Source organism: Tripterygium wilfordii, chromosome 18, assembly GCF_013401445.1.
Source record: "Tripterygium wilfordii isolate XIE 37 chromosome 18, ASM1340144v1, whole genome shotgun sequence".
Taxonomy (NCBI): domain Eukaryota; kingdom Viridiplantae; phylum Streptophyta; class Magnoliopsida; order Celastrales; family Celastraceae; genus Tripterygium; species Tripterygium wilfordii.
In genome coordinates this window covers 12195497-12219148 of record NC_052249.1, presented here as the reverse complement: position 1 = coordinate 12219148, position 23652 = coordinate 12195497, and the positions used below count along the sequence as shown (strand labels likewise).

At 36.6% G+C, this 23652-nt stretch overlaps 3 protein-coding genes across 3 annotated transcripts; 1 reads left to right on the top strand and 2 right to left on the bottom strand.

Annotated features, from left to right (window-relative positions):
• Window positions 1-6886: 6886 nt before the first annotated feature.
• Window positions 6887-10461, top strand: LOC119983497. The gene is made up of 4 exons (XM_038827162.1): window positions 6887-7982; window positions 8073-8456; window positions 8547-8597; window positions 8709-10461. Exons 1-4 carry the CDS (start codon window positions 6887-6889, stop codon window positions 10142-10144), a joined length of 2967 nt encoding a protein of 988 aa, XP_038683090.1. The 3' UTR covers window positions 10145-10461.
• Window positions 10462-11802: 1341 nt separating this feature from the next.
• On the bottom strand, window positions 11803-13341 carry LOC119984832 (PTI1-like tyrosine-protein kinase At3g15890). Its single transcript, XM_038828962.1, has 4 exons — window positions 13159-13341; window positions 12931-13084; window positions 12574-12836; window positions 11803-12486 (listed from the first exon to the last, which is right to left on the bottom strand). The coding sequence occupies exons 1-4, from the start codon at window positions 13206-13208 to the stop codon at window positions 11916-11918; spliced, it is 1038 nt and encodes a 345-aa protein (XP_038684890.1). The 5' UTR covers window positions 13209-13341; the 3' UTR covers window positions 11803-11915.
• Window positions 13342-18728: 5387 nt separating this feature from the next.
• On the bottom strand, window positions 18729-20064 carry LOC119983771 (transcription factor bHLH118-like). Its single transcript, XM_038827499.1, has 3 exons — window positions 19678-20064; window positions 19193-19531; window positions 18729-19074 (listed from the first exon to the last, which is right to left on the bottom strand). The coding sequence occupies exons 1-3, from the start codon at window positions 19873-19875 to the stop codon at window positions 18979-18981; spliced, it is 633 nt and encodes a 210-aa protein (XP_038683427.1). The 5' UTR covers window positions 19876-20064; the 3' UTR covers window positions 18729-18978.
• Between the last annotated feature and the right edge of the window lie 3588 nt (window positions 20065-23652).

Below are 23652 nucleotides of genomic sequence, written 5' to 3'. Positions count from 1 at the left end.
GATCTAATATGGTTTTCTCTCTTGTTATATGCTACATCTCTCTTATCTCACTGCATCTTCTCTCTCTACTGCATCTATCTCTTATCACAATAACCTTCTCTCTCCTACTACATCTCTTTCTCATCACAACAACTTTCTCTCTCTCCTGCTGAATCTCTCTCTTTCTACTACATCTCTTTTTACTACGTCTTTCTCTCTCTCTCTCTCTCATATCTTTTTATGGCTGTCGTTTGATCCAAATATGACTGGGCATTATGCGTCTCTATGAGGGGAGTCTAATGGTGATGGTGGTATTGCAAATTATTGTCGAAATCGATCGGATCTGAAGTTTTTTTCCAAATTATAACACTGGCCGACCAATGTTACTGTTTTGAAACAGTAACATTGGTAACACTGGACGATCAATGTTACTGTTTTGAAATAGTAACATTGACCGACCAATGTTACTATTTTAAAATAGCCATATCTTATGGTCGTTTTGGGCCATACATGACTGGGCATTGTGCGTCTCAGTGAGGGGATTCTAATGGTAGTGGTGGTATGGCAAATCGCCGCTAAAATCGACCGGATCTGAAGTTTTTTCCAAATAGTAACATTGGAAATAGTAACATTGGTAACATTGGTCGACCAATGTTACTTTTCTGAAATAGTAACATTGACCAATGTTCCTGTTTTGAAATGACCATATCCGATGGTCGTTTTGGGCCGTACCTGACTGGGCATTGTGTGCTTCAATGAGGGGAGTCCAACTATGATGGTGGTATGGCGAACCGCCACCGAAATCAATCGGATTTGAAGTTTTTTCCAAATAATAACGCTAGGCGACCAATGTTACTGATATAAAACAGTAACATTGGCTGAGATGGATTTGAGGAAGAGAGATGAGAGACCCTAGACTAGTGAGAGAGAAAGGAAAATCAGTATTGCTTTGTCGACAACCTTTCCCCCACAACCATCGCCACTACCACCCCGACAACCACCCCACCATCATAAGTTTTTAGGTTTTTGAACCTGATCATCAAAATTGTTTATGGACTCTTTGTTTTCATACTCCAGATAGGGGGCGAGTTGGAGTATTGTCGAAGAGAAATTCATCTTAGTAGTGGCAATTTCATAAACGCATTGAACAGATATCCAAAACGAAGTAGGAGTGGAAAATTGAGCAAGCACACACAATGATCTAACAATTAACTTCAATCGAGGTTTACAAGAAGTGATAAAGAGACTTTCATTTACAGTCTTCTATACATTGAATACTGTATTGAATTGAATTCTAGGAAAATGTATTCTTTTTTCCTTTCTAACAGATAAAACGAAATGTAAAAAAAATTGAAGTGTATTTCTTCTTTAGCCGTGAGAAGTTAAGGAGTAGATTTCATGAATATGAAATTAGTAGTGATAAGAGATTGAAGCAGCGTGCCATATCCTATTTTTTTGGAGAAAGAAAGAGAAGAGAAGGGTAGGTTTTGTGAGAGGAAGAAAACAAGGGTAAGAAAGTAATTAGAATATTAGTGGTACCTAAGAGGGATAAAGTTTTTTGGACTGAACTTAAATGTCCAAAAGTTTCACAAGTGGTACCGGCTTGGAATTTTCCCTTTTAAAAATAACATAACAAATCAATATTGTTTGTTTTGAGTCAAGGCCTTCATAGTTTAATTTATTATTCTTAAGCCTTATTCTCAGGCCGTCGTCATTGGTTTTTAAGACCAGAAAATGCTCGTTGGTTATGTGAGAGGGACTGGACCATTACTAATATACGACACAATTGGATTATGTCAATCCAATGTGGAATAACTCATGCACTTACTTTAACGGTCTCTATATCGAGTGATTCTTCCTTGTAACAAAAAATATATTGCATTGTTTCCATTGCTTCTTAACCTAACAATAGTGGTTGCATGTATTTATCATTTTTAAGCGCTATTGGGAATAAGCCCACTGGAGTTTTATGTAAGCCAACTGATACAGTTTTGATTTATTAACTCAATCGAATGCGACAAAAAGTTGATCAATAATTTTTTTAAACATAATATATAAATCTTTCAATATACATCAAGTAAAACGACAAGATCGAAAATAAAGGCGGTTTCCTTTTGTACCAAGGTTGTCTAAATTACAGGTATTAATAGAGAAGCACGTTTTGATCACAAAAGAGCATGAATGGGTAGGTTGAGTTGGATGCTAATATATGTGTTGTTTTCTTTTGAAATTATTAATTGATATTATTTTAATTAAGATCCTATTCATAATTACGTGCCAGGATGCCCTACCCATCACACATAAATCGCAGTACCAAATCTTATTTCTTCACTTTTCTTGTCTTTTGCTTCGGCTGCAATATATGTATAGCTTGACAGTGAAATTGGTAGAATTAAAGAACAATACGAAAAGTACATATATGTTCATGCACTCCTCATATCTCTTATCCTCTCTAAAATTATATAAATAAATATAGTTTATACTTGATAACTACGTCCATGTTCTTGATACATAGATACGTGGACGTAACTAGAGATTGTTAATCTTATCCGGTATATCCATAGTCAAATTGTGGCTTAAAATCCTAAACAATTTTAGTTCTGTTTCCTTAACATATAGGGACATACATCAACTAGATGTCCTAACAAGATATTCTTATATTTGGAAAAAAAAAATTTACTTAATTGTATGCATTCCTATATAAAAATCCAAAAAATGGTGAATTGATTTCATATATGTATTTATACGCACAGTAATTGGTAAATTTTGTGGGTTGAGGAAATATCTCTATCATAGTTGCTGATACTCTTGGTTCAGTATGCTTTGTCTTAATATAGAAATTGACTTGTATGAAAATGATTTAACTCTCTATTAATTTTCTTGCATGCATATCAATCCACCCACGTAGATATATATTAAAAATTAACCTTACATTAGTACACATACGTATGTATATATTGATTTATTTATGATTGTTTACTTCTTCTGATGTGGTTGTGTAATGGTGGTCCATGCATATGTTGTTGAATGGTACAAAGCAGACAATTGATAGGCTTTTCAAAATTGTCCAGTTATAGTAAATTTACGATGAAGATCAGGAATCTGGGGACGGAGAGCAGAACAAAGATTTTGCTGCCATCTATCTATCTATCTAACTTTCTCTTTAGTTATTTACAAAAAAGGAAAAAAAAATGTCTTTAGTTTCTTCTGCCTTTATCACATGAAATGGACATATCATGATCAATGTTTCTCTAAATATTTCAATTTATATGATCCACAATTTTCCTACCCACATTGCTTAACATATAATTTAAATAAAATTGAAAAAAAAAAAAAAAAAAACTGCTCAAGCCACATGAAATATTTGCAATCGTATATGCCAAATTGAAACACCCTTATTGGGCTGTGGGCTTTGATTTGGAATTTAGATTGGGCTTGGCTTTGATACAAACATGGCTTGGGCCTAAGGCTCTGCATGTTGTTGAAAACTTGAAATCTTCCAAAAATTACTTACGGGCCCATGCCAGAGTGAACAAACTCGGCCCAATTCATATCATGAACACAAACATCGATCGATTGAAATATTATCAGTCGCGCTGAAGGAGAGGACACACTGGTGTCACGTGAGTGCATGTGGGTATGTTGGCCTAAAGGCAAAGTCAAACACTTGATTGTTTGACCTTAGTGATCCTCTACATTCCAATAATAATCACCGAAAACAAATATTTTTCATAGTGTAATACTGTTATGTCAAGTGTAATTGATGAAGATCAAATTTGCTGGGCTTTGTCTAAGAGACTCGGTGTTCAAGAAGCCTCAGTCCAACGATAAGCATCCATACTCTTGTTTATATCGAGCTCGGCCCACGCTATTGGCTGGCCAAGCTTAATTTGTATTTCAGGATTAATTTTTTTTTAAATCAAGCCCATGACAATCCTGCATTTTAGTAACTTTACTCTGTCACAAGACCCACTAAGAAAGCCTGTCCCGCCAATCCAAAAGTGTTGACAATAAAAAAAGGAGAAAGTATCGAAAAAAAAATGGGTTGATTGGGGTTTTTTTTTAATTTATTTATCATTTAAGCCCTTTTATTTTAAATATCACGAAAAACAGAGCCGTGAAGGAAAGGCTAATGAGTATCCCGATAAGCGCCAAGCCTGCGATGAAGAGAAGGAAGCCACTGACAGAGAAAAGAGCGAAAATTGCAAGATTTTAGTCTTAGAAATAGAGATTGAAATGGAGAGGTGAGAGTAAGAACTTTATGGGTTTCAAATTCATGGGTATTTGGTCCCATGCCTCAATCTCCAAGTGAAGTTTATAGGTTTCAACCGAAGTTGCATAGACAATTTCCATCGGTGTCACATCAAAGTCGATCTGTGTGAGAAGCTGCCGATATCTTTCTTCTCTAAGTGATATCGTTGACACAGAGGAGAGTAGGGAGGAGGAGGGAGAGAGAATTTAAGGTTTGTTTTTCTTCAAAATGTAGGGTTTTTGTTTCATTTAGGGATTTTATCCCTATGCCATGTCATTTCACAAGTAATTGTTTAATAATTTCAGGAAAAAAAAAAAAACAACCCTCAGCTAGCATTCGAATCCCAAGATGCATGTTTTAAAAGGCCAAAAAGAGCAAACCTAGTAACCCTAAGTGGCTAAGTAGTAGCTGTATTTAGGACACCCTACGAAAATGGGGAGGTTGATTTTATTTGGTTGTTATTAGAGAGAGCCCTGCATAATAAGGACATAAGGAGTCTCATTAGTTCATTCACGGCTCTACAAAACACAAAAGCAGTACTGCTGTGTATCTGATAAAAGGCAAAGTGACAATGCTGGTGAAAAGCATTTGGAAATGTGTATTTGTGTATGTAGGCTTGATCGCAACATTTAGCACAGAAGAGTAAGAAGAGACTTAGCTGGACGAGCTATGTGAAAAGTAAATCAGCCGGCCTATATATATAGACTAGGGTTTCTCAGATGCCATTTACTCCTCATTCTGTGTTCTTGCATGGCTAACGGTTTGTGCAATTTACGGGACCAGTTTGGAGTTCCTATAGACTCATATGTTGGTCCACCTTTGTCTTAATTTAATTTTGCAGCATCTCACACACTCACAAACAAGAGAGTTAAAAGGAAATGTATCAAAATCCAAATTTTCTTTTTATTAATCACAACTATATATTTGCTCTAAAAAAACCCCATGCAATAATTAATGTTGTGCCAATCATGATGCGCTTAAGGAAACAATAATGCACTTGTTTTATAAGCCTTATAATCCCACATCGTTTTGAGACTCCCAAACGATTGTGATTTGTGAGAAAAGCCCAAGAATCTCTCATACAACAAAATCTTTTATGGATTTAAGTATTACCAAACAATTTGATTTAAAAAAAAAAAACAAAAAGAAACTCAAGCATCTGTCATACAGGAAGACATTTTTCTAGGCATAAGCAGTGACCACCCAGAACAATAAAGTTGTGTGAATTTGATTTATTCATATTGAACTAGTAAACTTAAAACGCACAATCCTATGATGATGTGTAAATCTCTAATCTATATATGCATAAAATATTCCTATTTACTCCAAACACCTCGATAAACTTTCAACAAAACTCAACTACCACGTTGATATGGGGTTACCATATATTTTGATATGTGATTTTGCATATTATGAATGACCTTGGAAGACATATTGCACGCAATAATGCAACGTGCTATAATTAATTAGATGCTCGCACCGCATACGGTAGTGACTTTTGGCGATGTCGGTATCGCATACCATTGCCTTCACTTTTCTTCACTTCTCTTACTTTTAGTAACATAAAATTCCACTAAAATATTTATGAAGATCCACTTGCCATTTATTGAATGAGGTCAATAGCATATATAGATCCTACCAAGCTACCACCCACGTAACTAGTTCTCAAGTCAACAAAAGCTCAATACTTTTGCATGTTTATTCCTCACTACAATATTTCATATAAAACAATATTGCCGCAATGAAACTGCAGCAATACATGCATAATTCAAGTCCAATATATAGTAACATGACTTTGGCGATAATATAATCTTTTATCAGCTTATTTAGCGTGCGTGATTAAATTTGTAATTAGGCTTGTGTGTCAACAAATTAAATATAAGCTATGACTATTATATGGTGAAACAGATGGTTAAACTTTAAAGGAATTTGAGAATTAAAAGTAGTTCATAGAACATTTATGTATGTGATATTTCATAAAGATATCAACTTCGAATCCCTTCTCCTCTCTAAATTGTATTAGAAAAAGATAAGAGGAGAGATAGAGAGAGGCTAAGGAAACAAAAACCACAAGATGACCAAAAAGTCATAAGTCATTGGAGCAGGGCCATCGATTCGATGTGTCCACATCTCCCACTGCAAAACCCAAAATACTGAGTCTCCAGTCTCCAGTCTCCACTCACAGACACAGACTCATTCCCTCTCACTCAACTCGGCTAGTGCTGGCATATCTTTCCAAACATATACCAACAACGACATTAAAATCTTAGAGCGGCGATTCACAGTAGTGCAATCATAACCCTTCTCTAATCATACCCACTTATTTGTCAAAATCACACATCAATTTCGTAACGTGTTGTTCTCTCTTAATCAGACCGTACTGGGACTTCTCGGTGACAGTTCCATAATCTCTCTACTTTTAGGCGGCTTCTTGTTAACTTTCAAGCTTTCCCAATATTTCTATTTTTATTTGTTTTTGTCAACTTTTCCTTTCCAGGATACGGAACTCCATAAACGACACCCTAAAATCACAACCCTTTTTCAGGATGAAAAACCAAGTCCAAACGACACTCCATTAAGCTTGTTCTTGTTGTTCTGGTTTCTCTCTAACTAGAGAATCAAAGAAATCCTTTAATTTTTGGGCCCATTTTCAACATGGTTGACAACAAAGGAGATACAACCAAGAAACAACCACCACCGCAACCACAACAACTTTCTTCTTCTTCTCCCAAAGACCCACTTGAAGACTCTTCCAAAGAAATCGTTACCAAAACCTCTCACCACCACCACCACCAACAGCCGGTTGTGGTAGCCGGAGGAGCTCCCTTTATCCCCTCTGCTCCTTTATACATCCCAATTGGTGCAACAACTTCTCCATTTGAACAACAATTCGAAACCCCCAAAAGACAAAGATTCACCACTACTGGCCAATGGAAGTCATTACCATCCCCATCTTCTCAACAAAAACAGCAATCGCAACTGGCCAGCGAATCAACCCCGTCACCCACCCCCAACCCACAAAACCAACAACTCATGACGACCCCCACCGTCGTGGCCGCTTCCTCATCAGACACAGCGTCATCTCCTTTAAACTCACCTATTCCTTCTCTCTCTACAAGCAAACAGGAAGGAGAGAGAGTAATCCACCACCAGTTCAGAAAAGGCAAGTACGTGAGCCCAGTTTGGAAACCAAATGAGATGTTATGGCTAGCAAGGGCTTGGAAGGCTCAGTACCAAGGTGGGTCTGGTTCATCATCTTCAAGACCAGCCGATCAGACTCCAGGATCAGCACTTGAAGTCTCCACAGTCCAAACAGCAAGAGGAAAAACAAGAGCTGACAAAGACAGGGAAGTGGCAGAGTTCTTGAACAGACATGGAATCAATAGAGATGCCAAGACTGCTGGTACTAAGTGGGATAATATGTTGGGTGAGTTTAGGAAAGTATATGAGTGGGAGACAGGAGGGGAGAGAGAACAAGTTGGTAAGAGTTATTTCAGATTATCTCCTTATGAGAGGAAGCTGCATAGATTGCCAGCTTCTTTTGATGAAGAAGTGTTTGAAGAACTGTCTCAGTTCATGGGACCTAGAATTAGAACTGGAACTTCTTCTCATAGCAGAGGAGCTCTCATGAATATTGTTGGTTCTGGACCTTCTGGTGGTAGTGATGATAGTAGGACTCCCTTTGTTACTGGTATAAGAGCTCTTCCTCCTCCACCCACTTTTAAGGATGAGGACTTGATCCCTCTCTCAGGTATATATGTATCAGGATTTTATCAAATCATGTTTTAATTAATTTAACAAAGCATATTTGATTTATTTTGTTTGTTTTTTGGGTCCTCAGTGAGGTCTAAGCAACTGGTGATGACAAGTGGGGGTGAAGGTTTGTTTCATGGAGGGAGGGGGGGATTGTTAGGATTCGAATCCGGAGGTGAAGTAGGCGGTGGTGTTCGTCGAATTGGGAAGATAAGAATGACATGGGAGGAATCAGTGTGTTTGTGGGCTGAAGAAGGAGAGCATCATAGAGGGAGAGTAAGACTTCAAGGTTCGAGCTTTCTAAATGCTGATGAGCTCGCTTTCTTAGATGATTCAATGGTTGCTTGTACAATGGAAGCCTTTGAAGACGGCTTTCTAAAAGGTTTATCTGTTGATAGATTCCTTCCTGGCCAACAAGTCAAAGTCTTTGGCAGAAGAAAATCTTCTACTTCCACTTCTCTAGCTTCCTCTGGTAAATATAATATATATTACAGTATTCAATTTATGTAGCCCAGGAGCTCGCACATCATATGACCTCACAATATGTTCCTCTCAATGCCAGGTTTTGGTACAGAAAGATTTCAGCTGCCCTTATCAGAAACCTCCATAAGACGTAAGTACTTGACCACTTTTACTCTTTTGATTTTCATATTATCAAATAGGGTATTAGGGTGCATGTTGCCGTGCAATTGTGTTATTTGTATGTCTCAATTAATTTTTGCAGCAATTTCTCCGTGGGAGTCCCAAGACCCAACTGAGTACTATGTGGGATGTTTAAGGGTTCCTCCAACGACGCTTACAAACTTGTTTGAGCTCTCATGGTATTTGCAAGAGCCACCGCCGGAGGAGCTACGTTTCCCACTTCGGAAAGATGTGTACAAAGAACTACCACAAGGGAAGGAGCTCTTCTTCACAACCTCTACTGAACTGTTAGACTGTAGAGCCATCACATATGATATCTTAAGCCCAATTATACGCACCAATTCTAGCATCAGTGCTTCCACTGCCACATGCAGAGACTCTTTTGTTGGTGTTTGGGATGATTGCGTTAATAGGATCATATCCAAGTTTTGTTCAGTCGAAATGGTTATAATTCGAAAACCCACGTTTTCATCATCGGCTGAGATATTGCAAGATCAGTGGCCGAATGTAACTGGGTTTGTTAGAAACTTTTGTTTATGGAGAGGTGAAGAAACTGATCAAGTACGAGAAGGTCAAGTAGACCCGGCTTCTTCAATTGTTGAGAAGCTCCTATGGACGTACATGGACCTCCCTTACATTTTAGGCTACTATGCAGTTGGCAATTTAGTAACATTTTGCGCATTAAGCCGGTCTCATGACAGAATTATCCGGACCGATCTCTATTCGTTAGACTTATCTTCACCTGCGGAGAGACTAAAAGCCCTAATCCCATGTTACAGAATTGCTGGTCTGCTGCCGTTGTTAGGTGATCGATGCTTCAATATGAGCAATGGCAATATTGTTGGTAATGTAAGGTTACCATACAGTGATTTCGAGAGAATTGATTTGGGTAATGGAAATTTAATGGAAATGACGCCCAACACAGTGACTAGGTACTTCTCTAGTAGGAGGAAATTTGCTGCTGTAAAAGAAATTTACGATTTCCTCGATCAGAGAGTCCCGCATGCAGAGTTTATTTATCGATCGCTAGATAATGAGTCAGCATTGGTGTTCAAGCCTAGAGGGTGCAAATTCAAGCCATCAAGTTTTGAACAACTAGTGGAGGCACTGAAAAGCGTGACCAAAGCATTGGTGGCATTACATGATTTGTCTTTCATGCACAGGGACTTAAGTTGGGACAAAGTGATGCGGAGGAGTGATAGGGAGAACGAGTGGTTTGTTTGTGGTTTTGATGAGGCTGTTTGTGCACCACAATTGTACCCGCACGGCGGAGGAGTGGAAGCTCGTGGGAAGCACCCGCCGGAGATGGGAAGAGGACTCCACGGGGTTAAGGTGGATGTGTGGGGTGTTGGTCACTTGGTTAAAACTTGTGGGTTAGGTCCATGTAGTGTGCCTAAGATGCTTAGGGAGTTGCAAAATAGGTGCTTGGATCAGAACCCTGAAATGAGACCCACAGCCGCCGATTGCTACCACCATTTGTTGCAGTTGCAGTCAGCTTCCGCCGGTGTAGCTTATTGAAATGACGGATTGATATGTACGTGTAGTCAGATATATATGCTACAGTTTGATATTATGTGACGTGGCATGAGCAGATTAGGTGATGGGGGGTTATTAAGGTTCTGATTGATTGTGTTTTGTGGTGTATACCTTGGTGGTGGTATAGCATTTCATCACAACAGGGTCCGTTGTTTTAATGTTGATAATACCTTAAACACGTTGGAAGAGTGAAATGTGGTATTAAAAGCAGGTTTTTTGTTTGTTCAGAGGGTGAAATGGCGGCTGCTGTTGCTGGAAGGGCGGCTTCTGATCAGTTAGTCACTATCTATCAAATTCAGAATCAGTTGTTCGTTTAAATATTTGGTATTTTTTTAATTTTGGAAATGTTATGGTATATCTCGAGACATGTTATCTGTACTGTTTGCAGTGTATGGTGTTTTGAGATTGTAATGACAGAATTAGCCTCTGGTGAACAGAAGCTTTGACAATTGACAGTCTTCATTTATTGCCATTGGCATCCTACGTTTGCATGCTGTGTGCTGCTACTTGTGTTATGGATAGTTGTCCCTTGATGTGTGATTTCTATTAACTTCAGAAGCAAGCATATATATATGTATGTATGTATATATACACATACATACATACACATGCATATATATACACACACACAGACATATCTGTGTGTGAGTAATAAGCTGGCATCTCTGAAACCATTTATGAAAGAAATGTCTGCAGCGCGGTATATGAAATCTAGCCGAGCCAATCAAGCTGGGACTTGAATTTATTTGTTAAACGTTCGTTTTATATGCAGTGGTCGTAGTTCCAAGCCAAGAGTTGTCACTCTTGGTGTGTCTTGTATGTCTCAAAAGGAAAATAAATGCTAAATTCGAGTAAATTTTTTAATAGTAAGTATTGAAATTTATTAATCAATTGACAAAGCCTATAGAAGTATTTGCATTTTGCATTGTGCAGTTGCTTATATTTATGTGAATTTATTGTTTCATAAAAGATTTAAATAGGTCGGATGGTTTTCAGGTAGCAATCCACATAAATTAAATTTTCTGCGAGTACGGAGGGGGTCATGAATTTTTTCCAAAAATGGGGAATCAACCATCAAAAAGCGAGAGGCATTGCCAAATCCTGAAGATCAAAGAACCTGTGAGTCCGTGACGTTTCAGATTTGAAAATATTGATGAGTTACTCTCTCTCTCTCTCTCTCTCTCTCTCTCTCTCTCTCTAGAGTTGCTCAGTTTTCGTAGGTGGATATAGTGGGGCACTGTCTGAGTCTTAGAGAAGTAGGGTTTACTTTTAGCTGCAGAGCGTGATTGATAGGCTGTGGCCATTATGTGCAGAAGCTTCAAATTCCATGACTCCACTCATCTCTCCCACACTTTTCGCAACGACCAAACCTCACCTTACAATCATGGGCCCCGCATCAGTACGGGACAAAAGACATATTTTCTCTCTACCCTCGTGACTTCAAATAAAACTCAGCGCATTGCTATTGATTGTAGGAAACACAAGCCCACGAAATCATCCTCGCAGGCCCACCACAAAAGATTTTCTCAAGCCCATGTCTCTCAATATTCAACACGGATATATATGGATGTATGATGGATGACAGCTATTCTCTAACATTGAATACGACAAATTCTTTGGGGTTATTAATTATTAGCATATCCATAGGTCTAATGTCTTGTATAAATTCTCTAAAATGACCTGCAAAGTATACAACGCTTGCTGGTCTGGCAATATGCCAATATATATTTTGCCACCTACGATATTGACAATGTCATTTGATACTGTCTTCTCCTCCTCCTTCTCCAACCATATCTTCCACTTGAATGTGCGTCACCTCCTTTTTCCTCCTCCCTGCTCCGCCTTTAAGCCAATCCACCACCTCGATCGTGGTCGGCTGGTTCTCTGGATTGGTCTCGGTGCATTTCATGGCGAGCAAGATCAACAATTTTACCTGACCACAGTCATAGTTGCCCTTCAATCTGAGATCAGCAATTCGATCAAATGCGCCTTTTTGGACATATGGGGTGGCCCATTGAACAATGTCACGTTTTACTCCACCAAGGAGCTTCTCCAGGGGCTTTCTTGCACTAATTATTTCAAGAAGTAATATTCCGAAGCTATAAACATCACAACTCTCTGAAACTTTCCCCCACATAGCATATTCAAGGGCCAAATACCCTATTGTTCCCTTCACTCTAGTGGTCAAGTGGCTAACTCCCTCCGGTATCAGCTTTGCAAAACCAAAATCAGCTACCTTTGCTTGGAAATCTATGTCTAAAAGTACATTGCTTGCCTTTATGTCTCTGTGTATTATGTGTGGATTGGCCTCATGGTGCAAGTATCTTCACAAACAAATTAATCACACAAATTAACATAAATGAGGGTCTCTCTAGCTTAATAAACTGCAACCAAAAATTAACAATACTTACGCTAATCCTTCGGCTGATCCGATGACTATTTTCATTCTCCGAGACCAATCTAGTAGGCAATCGGCAGCTAATTTTCCATGGAGATGGGTGATCAAGCTATGATTAGGCATATAATCATAGACAATTAGTCTCTCATCTCCACCAGCATAGAATCCCCTCAAACCCAATAAATTCTTGTGTCTCACCCAGCCAAGAATCTCCACTTCCACGGCGAATTCCATCTCTGCCTTTGCACTCATGGCCTTGAGTCGTTTCACTGCTATCTGCAACATCAAAATAGGCCCACTAAGTCACTAACTACTAACAAAAGAAATCAATGAGTATTAATTAGATTAATGAAAAGATGGAAAGAATTACCTCGACACCTTCACTTGTGCGTCCCCGGTAAACGGTACCAAACCCGCCCTCTCCGATCTTGTTGTCGTTATGGAAGTTGTTGGTCGCATGAACAATTTCTTTTAAGGAATATCTCTCCCATGGGTAATCCCCATTACTAGTCTTGCTTGCACTTCTGCTTCTCAAAAAGAAATCAAGAAATCAATCAAATTGTCACATAATTCATAGTCACGTATATTTGTAGCATACCTTATCTTTGGATGCTCTAGGGATTGGCAGCAAAAACATCTCCACATCATAGTTTGATTAGTTGAAAGGATAACAAGTAGAGCTAGCTAGATAAACAATTTGAGGCAAGTAGATTTTGTCAAGGAAAGGAGGATGCAAATTTTAATTTGGAGAATTCTAAGAACAAAGGAAGAGATGCTAGTGGTGAAGACAAAAAAGCAGCCTAGGAAGTCATGGTATGCAAACAACACATATATACGACGCTAGGCTTTTATTACAAGTTGATGTCTTGTAGTGCTTGTTATTTTTGGTTTATTAATTATTTGGAGACTAATCCAATTTATTTATATTAATCAAGTAATATTTGCTTTAATATTAAACCATTAATTAATCTTGAATTTTCTCGTATGGTGGGGTATATATGGCGTAATCAATCATTAAGGGCTTGCTTCGATTAAAGTTTTAGAGAGTTAAGTGAGAAGGGTTAAAGGGAGGTGAATAACTCCACCTTGCTTAAATTGTAGGAGAGAGAGTTAAGTGGGATGAAGGAGGGGGAAAGATTCCCCTTACTTAACTCTCAAACTCTACATTTTGTAACCCCTCAATTTGGGGATTTGTAAGGTGAGAAAATTTTATTTAATATTTGCAAAATCATCCCTACAAATTTTTCATTCATTTCAATTTTAATAAGAGTATTTTTGTACCTTCATTTATTAACTCTCCTTAAGGATTCTTACAAATGATATTTAATTACGCGGGGAAAACTTCATTGATCAGAGACAATAAGTAGTACAATATATTTTTTCCCCAAGATGAATGCTTCAAACCAACAGGAAATGAAGCGAATGAACAATTTTGTGCTAGAGGGGAACAACCATCATATTTGAGAGCTCTATAGAGTTTATAATTCACATTTAATGGTGGAGAAAAAGCTAGATAAATTTTAAAAACAAAAATATTATGTGATGTAGCACACCTCTCAAACCATTGGATTCAAATTGTAGATTCTACAATTTTAAACGAATTGCGGAGCCCCGGATCCACAACGATCTCATATACTACCTACACATTTCAAAAGTAATGGTAAAAACAAACACTAAGGGGACATTTGGTTGACATTTAGAGGATGGAATGAGAATGAGAATCACCAATTCCTTTGTTTGGTTCATTTTGAAAAGGTGGAATCCATCCCTCTACTCTCCTTTGTGGAGAATAGTCAAGCTTATCAAAATGATGAGAATGACCATTCTCCATAAAGGAGAATGCGTTTTAATATAAGAAAAACTACTATACCCTTTTTTAATATCATTTTTTTAATTTTTTTAAAGGGAAAAGGTTAAGATGTAAATTGTGTTATTATGATTTTCACACTTATACTCATTCTTTGTTTCATATCAAATATGGTCATGTTCACCTCACACTGATAGTCACGCTCATCTTACATGTACTCCACACTCATTCAATTATGAACCAAATGTCTCGTAAATCCTTCTACTAACTTGAATTTGTCGAATCAACCATTTATTTTTTTAGTTGAGACTTGGGAGGACCTCTTGGTAGAGTTGCAAAGCTCACCAGTTGGGCCTGACAGTCCAATTATTTTTGATAGATTTATTGGGCCAGGCTTCAATTAAGAAAGTATTACATTGAAAGCAGTGGCAATTGACCTACATGACCTTGACCATAAAGTTTTGAAGGCTGATCTGCATACTTGTTCATATACTCGGCGATACACTGGAGGAGAATATCGAGCCTACTATTCTTAGCCCACAAAGGTTTGGATTTGAAATTAGCTGTTCAATTAGAGTGTGTTTGGATTGAAGGATTTAGAGGGGAGGGAAGAGAAAGGAAAGAGAGTTTCCTTCCAATTCCCTTGTTTGGATAGTTTATAAAAAATTGAGGGGAGGGATTTGAGGGGATTTGGGAGAAAGATTTCTTTAAATTTTTCTCAAAATTCTTTCCTCCCAAAATGAAGTCATTTGGAGGGAAGAGATTACTAATTAAGTTACTTATAAGTTTAAAACCTATTTTACCCTTGGACATAACACTTAAACATAAAAAATAAGGGTAAACTAGTAAATTAAACTACTTTTCTTTCCTTTCTTTTTTTATCTATCCAAACATGAGAGAGGGAAATGTATTTTCCCTTCCCTTCCTTTTCCTTCCCTTCTCTTCCCCCCCAAATCTCTCAATCCAAACACACTCTTAGTGTGTCCCTAAACTGGTCTTTCGTTGTATTGAGCTGACCTGTTCATTTAGCCCTAACCGCTATCTGCGTCTTTTAAATTTTTTTTTTCGGAACTGCTCTCTAAGTTATTAGTAAATAAAGTTTATTTTTTAATATTATAATAGTTGTAATATTATAGGATATTATAAGATTATGATAATATTTATGTGAGTTGCCAGTCAAGGATTTTGAAAGAAAACTAGCTAGCTAGTAAGAAAAAGGAAAGTTAGACTCAACACTAAACACATGTTTTTAGGTTGACTTGAGGGCTTTTTTTGTCAACTATAGCAATTGTCCTTATTCATATTCCAACTTAGCAAAATATAATATAATAAAAAATACTGAAGATATGGCAGCACCTTTTGACTTCAATGCTCGAGAGACCAAAAGAACAGAGTTTTGACAGATGATTGCAATTTTTGACATTCTGTGTTTTGGTCTTCCTCCGCCAGGTTTGTTCGGTTGGACTTGACAACAAGGTAGTGACTACGCTTTCTAGATGCTTTATCAACTCGTCCGTTATACTCTTTTTTCTTTTTGTAACCTTTCATTTAGGTCATTGGTTTCGGTATCTTTGAATAAATTTTTAGTGGCTGCCTCCTTGTTAATGACATGCTTCTACTAGTTCAATGCTTGTTGATTGTGGCTTGATATCTCTGATCAATGGCGTATCTGAGTCTTTGGAGGCCTTGAAAGAACTTTACAAAAGAGTGAGTCATCTTTAAAAAAAATTGTCATGTCATTTAAATGAGTTTGGAGCTATTATAACAATAATAGTTTTTCAAAATATAAGGTCTTAAAAATTCGAAGGTCCTAGACGATTGTCCATATTGTCCACCCTCAAGGATGGACACTCCTGTCTCTGGTTGATATATGACCTTCTTTGAAAACAAAAGTTGTGTTTTAGATATATATTTTTGTATTAAAATATATTATTGTGATAAGTCTAATGCTAACCAACAACTTCAGAGCTTGAATTTGAAAATCAAATTCAGGCCCCGAATTCCCAAACAAAAAAAAAAAACTTGACATTGATTTCGTTAAAAGATATGACACATATGTAATCCAATTAAATATATGGAATATTGACCATAGATATTGAATTTAGACATCATTAATAGTTCGATACAGTCTTACATGTGTTAAGTGGTTACAAATATTCAAATACCGTGATTCTTTCTTGGTTTCCAATATGCACGTTATGTGTTAGGGTTAAACTTGTGATAGTTATCATTTCTTGTTATATATAATGATTACAAGTAGACTGTCTAGACCACCCACAATCCATATATCCAATAATTGAGAATTATTGATGAATGTACTTTTCATCCTGAGATCTTGAATGTAACAAATAATCGCCATTGATCTTTTTTTTTTTATATATATATATACCAAATTAATGAAACAAGGGGAAAAAAATTGCAATATTTTTTTCTTTAGGGCTGGTTCGATTGGCTAGCGGTATGCAAGTCACACTCTTCTAAAAGTATTCAATCCCATCTAAAAATGAATATACACATGTATTTTCTATGAGTTTATCCTACAAATAATTTGCGGAAGGATTGACAAGTTTATTCAATGCATACGCAAAAGATGATAACGGTACACAATATATGTCCACCAAAAGAAAATGATGGTCGCAACAACTGTGTTTTTTTAGTCTATGTAGCCTCTTTTTATATTTTTTTGGATAAAAGAACCTTTGGAAGCCGGAGAGATGGTTGAATTATTGCTAATCAAACAATACTTTCACACCCCACGCTTGATTTACAGATAGGATCTTTTCGGTTATCCCATATATAAGGATCGAATAATTAGAGTCCATGACCATACAATCTTGTTAAATAGAATATGCCAAACCCAAATCAAACCACTCCTAAAAGTAATAAATGAATTCCAAGACCATGCAACATTTGCTCAGGAAGTCGCTACAATTTCAGAATGCAATGCAAATCTAGCTAATCACTTAATTTTTTTTATATGTTATTGTCTATATATTCAAAATTATGATGATATTTACAGGAAACAAAGGAATTATTGCATCCATACAAAAAAAAACAGAGAAAGGAATTACTACATGTTAATAACCAACTCATCAAGCAAATGCAGAGTCATTCAAATCCTTGAAGTGCAAGCCAAATTAATCATTTCTGCAAACCAACTAATTAATAAAATTGACCAAATTCAATTATTAAAAAAGAACCCGACAAATAGAATGCATGCATGGGAACAACATTGATCACCAACCACCTTCGTTGGTACTACTCAAAAGATAGAGAGAAGGGGAAAGAAAAAACCCCCCAGAAAAAGAACAAAAATTAGCAATAAATTGGCCTCAGGCTTCATGATCAAGGTACAACTGGCTTAACTGTCTATTTTCAGCAAAAGAAACCAATTATCCATTGTGATTAATGTAAGGCAGTTATGATACGTAGACATGATGAAACTTAAGTATGGAGGACCAACTTCTTTGGACACTCTCAAGTTGTATATATATATCACAGTTAACAAAACCAAACTATAGGTGGTCCTTGGCGCATACCTGGCTGGCTGATCAGCTGGCCGGTTGGTGCCACTGCAAATCTCATACTAATCAAGCATTTATAGATATTAATTAAGATATAATAACATGCAACCACTGATCTGCTTTGATTTTATTCCCCATAGGATTTTTTCCAGGAACGAATATATGACAGAAGTACAACAAAGACGTATAGATACACAATTAAGCACACATACAGAGAAACAAAAAAAAATCAATCAAGATTTTGATACGAAAAACAACAATAATGTCGATTGCATCCAACTCTCTACGAAACTTCATGCATGGACCGAGAAGAGTTATTAAAATTACAAATAATTTTGTTTCAAGTTGTGAACAAAGAGAATCCATGCACATGACGGACTCTAAAAACGACTTGTCATCAAGAATTTTTACAGTTGACTCTCACTTAATTACTTTGACACTCCAAACAGCTAGCTAGCTACATTACTAAACAAGTACAAATAAATTCTAATCATAATATTTTTTTTAACCGAGAACACTACCATACAAGTTTACCCTTTGGATATTTGATATGAGCCTAAACTTGAATCATCAGACCCGTGCTCACAGAAATTTCCTACCTGACAATAGAATACCTTGGACAAAAGTCTAGTGCATGGCCATAAGAATACTGTTCTCAATGGGAATCTAACTCGGAATTTTCTGAGTTCATACGACTTGACCCCATAGAGATTCACTACTAAGCTATCACCCAAGTGATTTCTAATCACAATATACTCACATACATTGGAAGTCTGCTAAAACATTTACATGCAGACTTTTTCATCCAAAGAAAAGTTTTTCTAAAACATTAACATATTGCACACAAATTAATGCAGCAACATATATAACAATTAGAATGAAGTAAACTATCACACAACAACATTACTTGGAAATAAGAACTTCAGCACAAGTTAGCTATATCTCAGAATAAACCAAGTGCCTCAAATCAGATTATTTCACACTTCACCATTCATATAATCAAAACTAGCTAGGTCAATCACGGTGCCATGAGCATGGCAAGCCAAATTAATCTCTCATCAGATCTTACTTGACACACTGAAATTATTTATTTGGATGCCATGCTTGATGATGACGATGAAAAAATTACTGATGTTAGTTTCTGTTGGAGTGATGATAAACTAAAGCTGGCTGGATCAATGGCCTGTCAAGAAAATAGCATACAAGTGATGAGAAGCTAATTAAAGCTGTTGGGCACCAAGAAATTAATACAAAGAGAACAAAAGCAATTGAAACCCTACTTCAGATTTATATATACGTACCTCGGTTTGGACGGTGTGAAGTAGCCTTTCATTTACCCTCGTGGAAACACAATTGACCACACAAACTCCTTCCTCAAGAAGAAGTTCTATCACTCTTGATAGGGTCGAATACTGTCGATCCCCAAAGCCACCACTGAACGATATCTCCAAGCCACCCAAGCTTGGCTGGACAACAACAAGACTACTTGGGGAATTCTCATTTGAACTTCCACTTTGCGAGTCAAAATTACACCATCTCTTCAACTCATCTCTCTTTGCACCCAGTTCTCTTATTTTACTCTTCAAGTTTTGGATGTAATTCACAGCCTCGTTCATGTGATCCGACGTTGAACGCTTTCCCTGAAAACGTGTAAATGAAAACCCTAACTAATTTTTCTTTTCTCCATTTTTAGTAAATCAAAAAATTCAGCTAGCTAGCTCGGAAATATAAACAAGCAATAGAAGGTAAAAGAAGTAAATCAAAGAGGAATTAACTAATTATTGACCTTGATGTACTCAAGAGGGAGGAGAGATCGAAGGGAAGCATAAAGGGCAGCCATTTCTTGCCTTCTTTGCCTTTCAACTTGTCTATGCATCGCCTTCTGATCAATATCATTGGCACTACTCTCATTAGGATTCTGGACATGCGATTCTCGCCACGGAATTTTTCCCTTGTTATAGCTGGCGCTATTTACATCATCCATTGAAGCTGGACAAAACGGCAGATCCTTTGAGATTTTGTGTTTGTGTTGGGGATCAAAGGAAATCTGGAACCACAGATCATCATGTACTGTAAAGGAAACTCATGTTAACATATATTATTTAGGGTGAGGTCCCACTCCGTTCATGAAAGAAGATATGATTGTTAGGCGTATGTGATCTTCTGTTTGGACGGAAATGCCAAGATTCCCCATAAATTAAATTATTTAATTGTTCCAGAGAAGAGAGTAAAGTGACCTTATTCTCATAAATAACTCCTCCATTTTTTCCCTTTTTAAATAATTTTTTTACAGGGACTTCTACAAGTTTTTTGTTTATTAATTTTTCTTCTCAATAGTAGTATCATTTTCTTTGGAAAAAGAAAGAAAAATTATAGTCAATAAAGAAACAAAAAGGATGTACAATAAGTCTATAGTTAAACCTAATTAGAATATATGTCGGCACTGTAGCTATGTACAGAAAAGCAGACCCTAGTGCGTTCACATTAATTTAGAAGTTATGTGATTGGACGATAAACATCATAAGTAAAGAGGTATGGTCGTTAACTCTATTAATTATTTTATTGATATCTCTAGTGTTGTGGTTCATTTATATTATATATACATAATACATACATATGATATGAGTTCAAAAAAGTTTGACCTGATGCAGTGCATTCTTCCAACTAGTATATTGTACGATCTATATGATTATTATTTAGTACAAGTATCAAAACTTCAAATAAAGAGCGAATCTCCGGCAGAAGATTGGGAATAATAGCCAAAATTACTTCTTTTTTTTTTTTTTTTTTTTTTACTTATATGCCTTTTTATTTTGAGTTGGATTTGTTTAATTTGCCTTTGCAAGCAATAATGTAAGGAGATATCCAAATAATAATAATAATTTTTTATCAAATAATAGTTATATATTATTATTATATGGATTATATCCTTGCTGTGTTTCCAAGAATCTAGACCATGAAATAAGATTGTGGGTCTGAATGAAGCTCTATGACCAGTTATGGGCATGCATACACCAAACCAACAAAATGTTTTGGTCTGGATAAAGCAACTCTTATATTAAAGATCCGAAATGGGTTAGTTTCAGAAGCCCCCAACCACCAACCTACCTCTGATTTGATTAATAATTGTACAAAATTTTAATTAAATATCCTGAAGGATCAAGTTCTGTTATATATGTTGATCTTAGCAAATAGTTAAAGTATGAAGATACTGTTCACATAATTGGTAGACCTCAATTGATTTTATTGAATTATATATGAGCCACTGTTTAATTAATTAGTACAGACAATGAGATCAATGTAGTTGAGCAACAATACAGAAAATTTTTATTTAGATCATGCGTTTGTGGTCATGATTTGGAAAGATAGGCTTGGGAATAAATAATATATATATCTGTTGTATGATTTTTCAGAAAGTCGAAGGAATCTCCAGGGAAATTTATACAGCTCATATATTCTTATATCCAATACGATCCTAACAACACACTAGTTGAAATTAAACTATGCACTTTGCGTATGTTGGAGAGATATGACGGATGAGTGTCCGTATGTATACACGCACAAACATACATTTTTGGAACCCATATAAAGTTCTAAACCCAAAATTTTAAGACGATAGGTTATGAGTCCATCCATGCATGTTGAACAATTAATTTTTTTTGTACTTAACCAATTTGGGACTCGAATATTTACCAAAAAAAAAGAGATTTTGGACATTAATCACATATGTGTATCCCAACAATCTCCCCCTCACGTGTGATTCCCTTCAACAAAAAATACACTCCACTCGTGACTAAACCACGTACCCACTTTGTTACCGACTCTCTCGAGTCATGCCTTCCACTCTTTTAACACTCACGATACAAGACGACAAGTCCCATGTATAGGAGTTGTCCTTTGAGCCACTCTATCTCCGTGTGTTCCCGCTCAAACTCAACCTTATCAATACTCTAACAATACGAGGTACACTATCATCGTGTGTTTGCTCTCCCATCGTTCTCTTTTGTTTTTTGATAAATCTGTATTAAATTTATTTATAAGTAGAAGAGAGAACAGGGAAGGAAGACCCTTCTACACAACAAACATCCAAGCGAAAAACAGCACATAATGCAGCATGAAGCAGGGTAAACAAACGGAAACAAAAGACAACCCCAACAACTGAGATCAAACCCAAACCAACCAACACCACCATATGCAGATAAAATGAAAAGAGAGACCCCCAAAATTGACCACCCAAAAATCGTTCTCTTAGAATTACATCAACCTCATGCATCTGCTCATTTGCAATGATGTAACACAACCGTGAATCACGTTCACGTGTTACCGTCCTTACCATATCACCTAGTCCCACTCTTCAACAAGAGTTGCATATACCTCCTTTGAGTCCTTGAGGTAGTATGTTATGGGGCCATCTATGTATATTAATCAATTAAGTTTCTTATACTTAATCGATATTGACACTAATCATATGTTTATGGCCCAACAATGTCACTTGCTGGAGAGAATACCGAGTTTACAAAAGAGTGTCCGTACGCACCCATTATGTGTACGGGCTAATATACATATAATTCTTTGGGTATGGTTTGATCATGTTAACTCTGACGAATTGACCATCGAGCAATGTGACAAGCCATATAAACAAAGGAAGTCACTCAATTATTGGCTATATAATTCCAGGATTAAAAAATAAACACTTGTTTAATTATAGGTTGAATGTCATCACGTTAAAAAACAAGAAAAGCATGTGAGAACTGTACCTTTGTGAGGAAGAGCCACATTCTTTTGTGTTCACATGATCACATCGGATTGACTTTTACGACCTTTGTGAGAAAGAACACACAGTGTCCGTTTGATACAATGTGATCTATGATTGACATATATGTGCAGTATGACTATGACGTTAATGGAAACACTTGTCCACGTCACCATACTGTTCATAGTCCATCCTCATTTTCTTATATTATTACCCGGGCTGGATTTTGATAATTGGGCCGGGCTTGGCTCTCAAAATGAGGCCTAGGCCCGGCCCGGGCCGGATCCGACTTTTGATTATATAATATTTATATCTGTATTTTTTTTGAGAGAAATGTATTATATATATGCATATGTGTAATATACATGTATTATGTGTGTATATATACACATACATTACAAATATAATATATATGTATATATTACATAAATAATGTATATTGTCTAGTCGGATTTGGGTCGGGTCAAAATTGGTCAGAAGTGTCGGGTTTCGGACCAGACCAGACCCCAAAAATGAAACCCAGACCCGATATAATTTAGGACCTGGTCTTGACCTGTGGATCAAATGATGACCCCTATCGACAACGCCATTCACCCAATGTTTCCCCTCACGTGCTTTATTCAAGATGACGATGCTGTATAAGAGGTTAAAAGTCATATATATATATATATATATATATATATATAGAATGGCTTTCAATCCATCTCAAAGTCGTTAGTGAACAAAAACGACCATACTAATAAAAAACTAGTTTCTTGCAAATATTTTTGGGTGTTTCTACCGAAATTAGTTTCCAACAATTAGAAATTTTGCTCTCTCTTTCAACCTAGCTTCACACTTGATCATTAGGCGCATCTTTTTCTTATCTTTTTGTAAAAAAATTAGGCGAACCAGACACAAAATATTATTTTCTCGGTTCGTTAATTCACCTAATCATTTCGGATCACGTATATATGGACCATTTTGAGCTTGTATATAGAACTATGAGCTGACCGGCTCTAAAAAACA

Coding starts and splice junctions, on each gene's coding strand:
- LOC119983771 (XM_038827499.1), bottom strand. CDS start 19,875: ATGGATGATGTAAATAGCGCCAGCTATAACAAGGGAAAAATTCCGTGG. Junction 19,532..19,677: donor TCCCTCTTGAGTACATCAAG/GTCAATAATTAG, acceptor ACACGTTTTCAG/GGAAAGCGTTCAACGTCGGA. Junction 19,075..19,192: donor TTCACACCGTCCAAACCGAG/GTACGTATATAT, acceptor TTTTCTTGACAG/GCCATTGATCCAGCCAGCTT.
- LOC119983497 (XM_038827162.1), top strand. CDS start 6,887: ATGGTTGACAACAAAGGAGATACAACCAAGAAACAACCACCACCGCAA. Junction 7,983..8,072: donor GGACTTGATCCCTCTCTCAG/GTATATATGTAT, acceptor TTGGGTCCTCAG/TGAGGTCTAAGCAACTGGTG. Junction 8,457..8,546: donor CACTTCTCTAGCTTCCTCTG/GTAAATATAATA, acceptor TCTCAATGCCAG/GTTTTGGTACAGAAAGATTT.
- LOC119984832 (XM_038828962.1), bottom strand. CDS start 13,208: ATGATGTGGAGATGTTTTTGCTGCCAATCCCTAGAGCATCCAAAGATA. Junction 12,837..12,930: donor GCACAAGTGAAGGTGTCGAG/GTAATTCTTTCC, acceptor TTGATGTTGCAG/ATAGCAGTGAAACGACTCAA. Junction 12,487..12,573: donor GGATCAGCCGAAGGATTAGC/GTAAGTATTGTT, acceptor TTGTTTGTGAAG/ATACTTGCACCATGAGGCCA.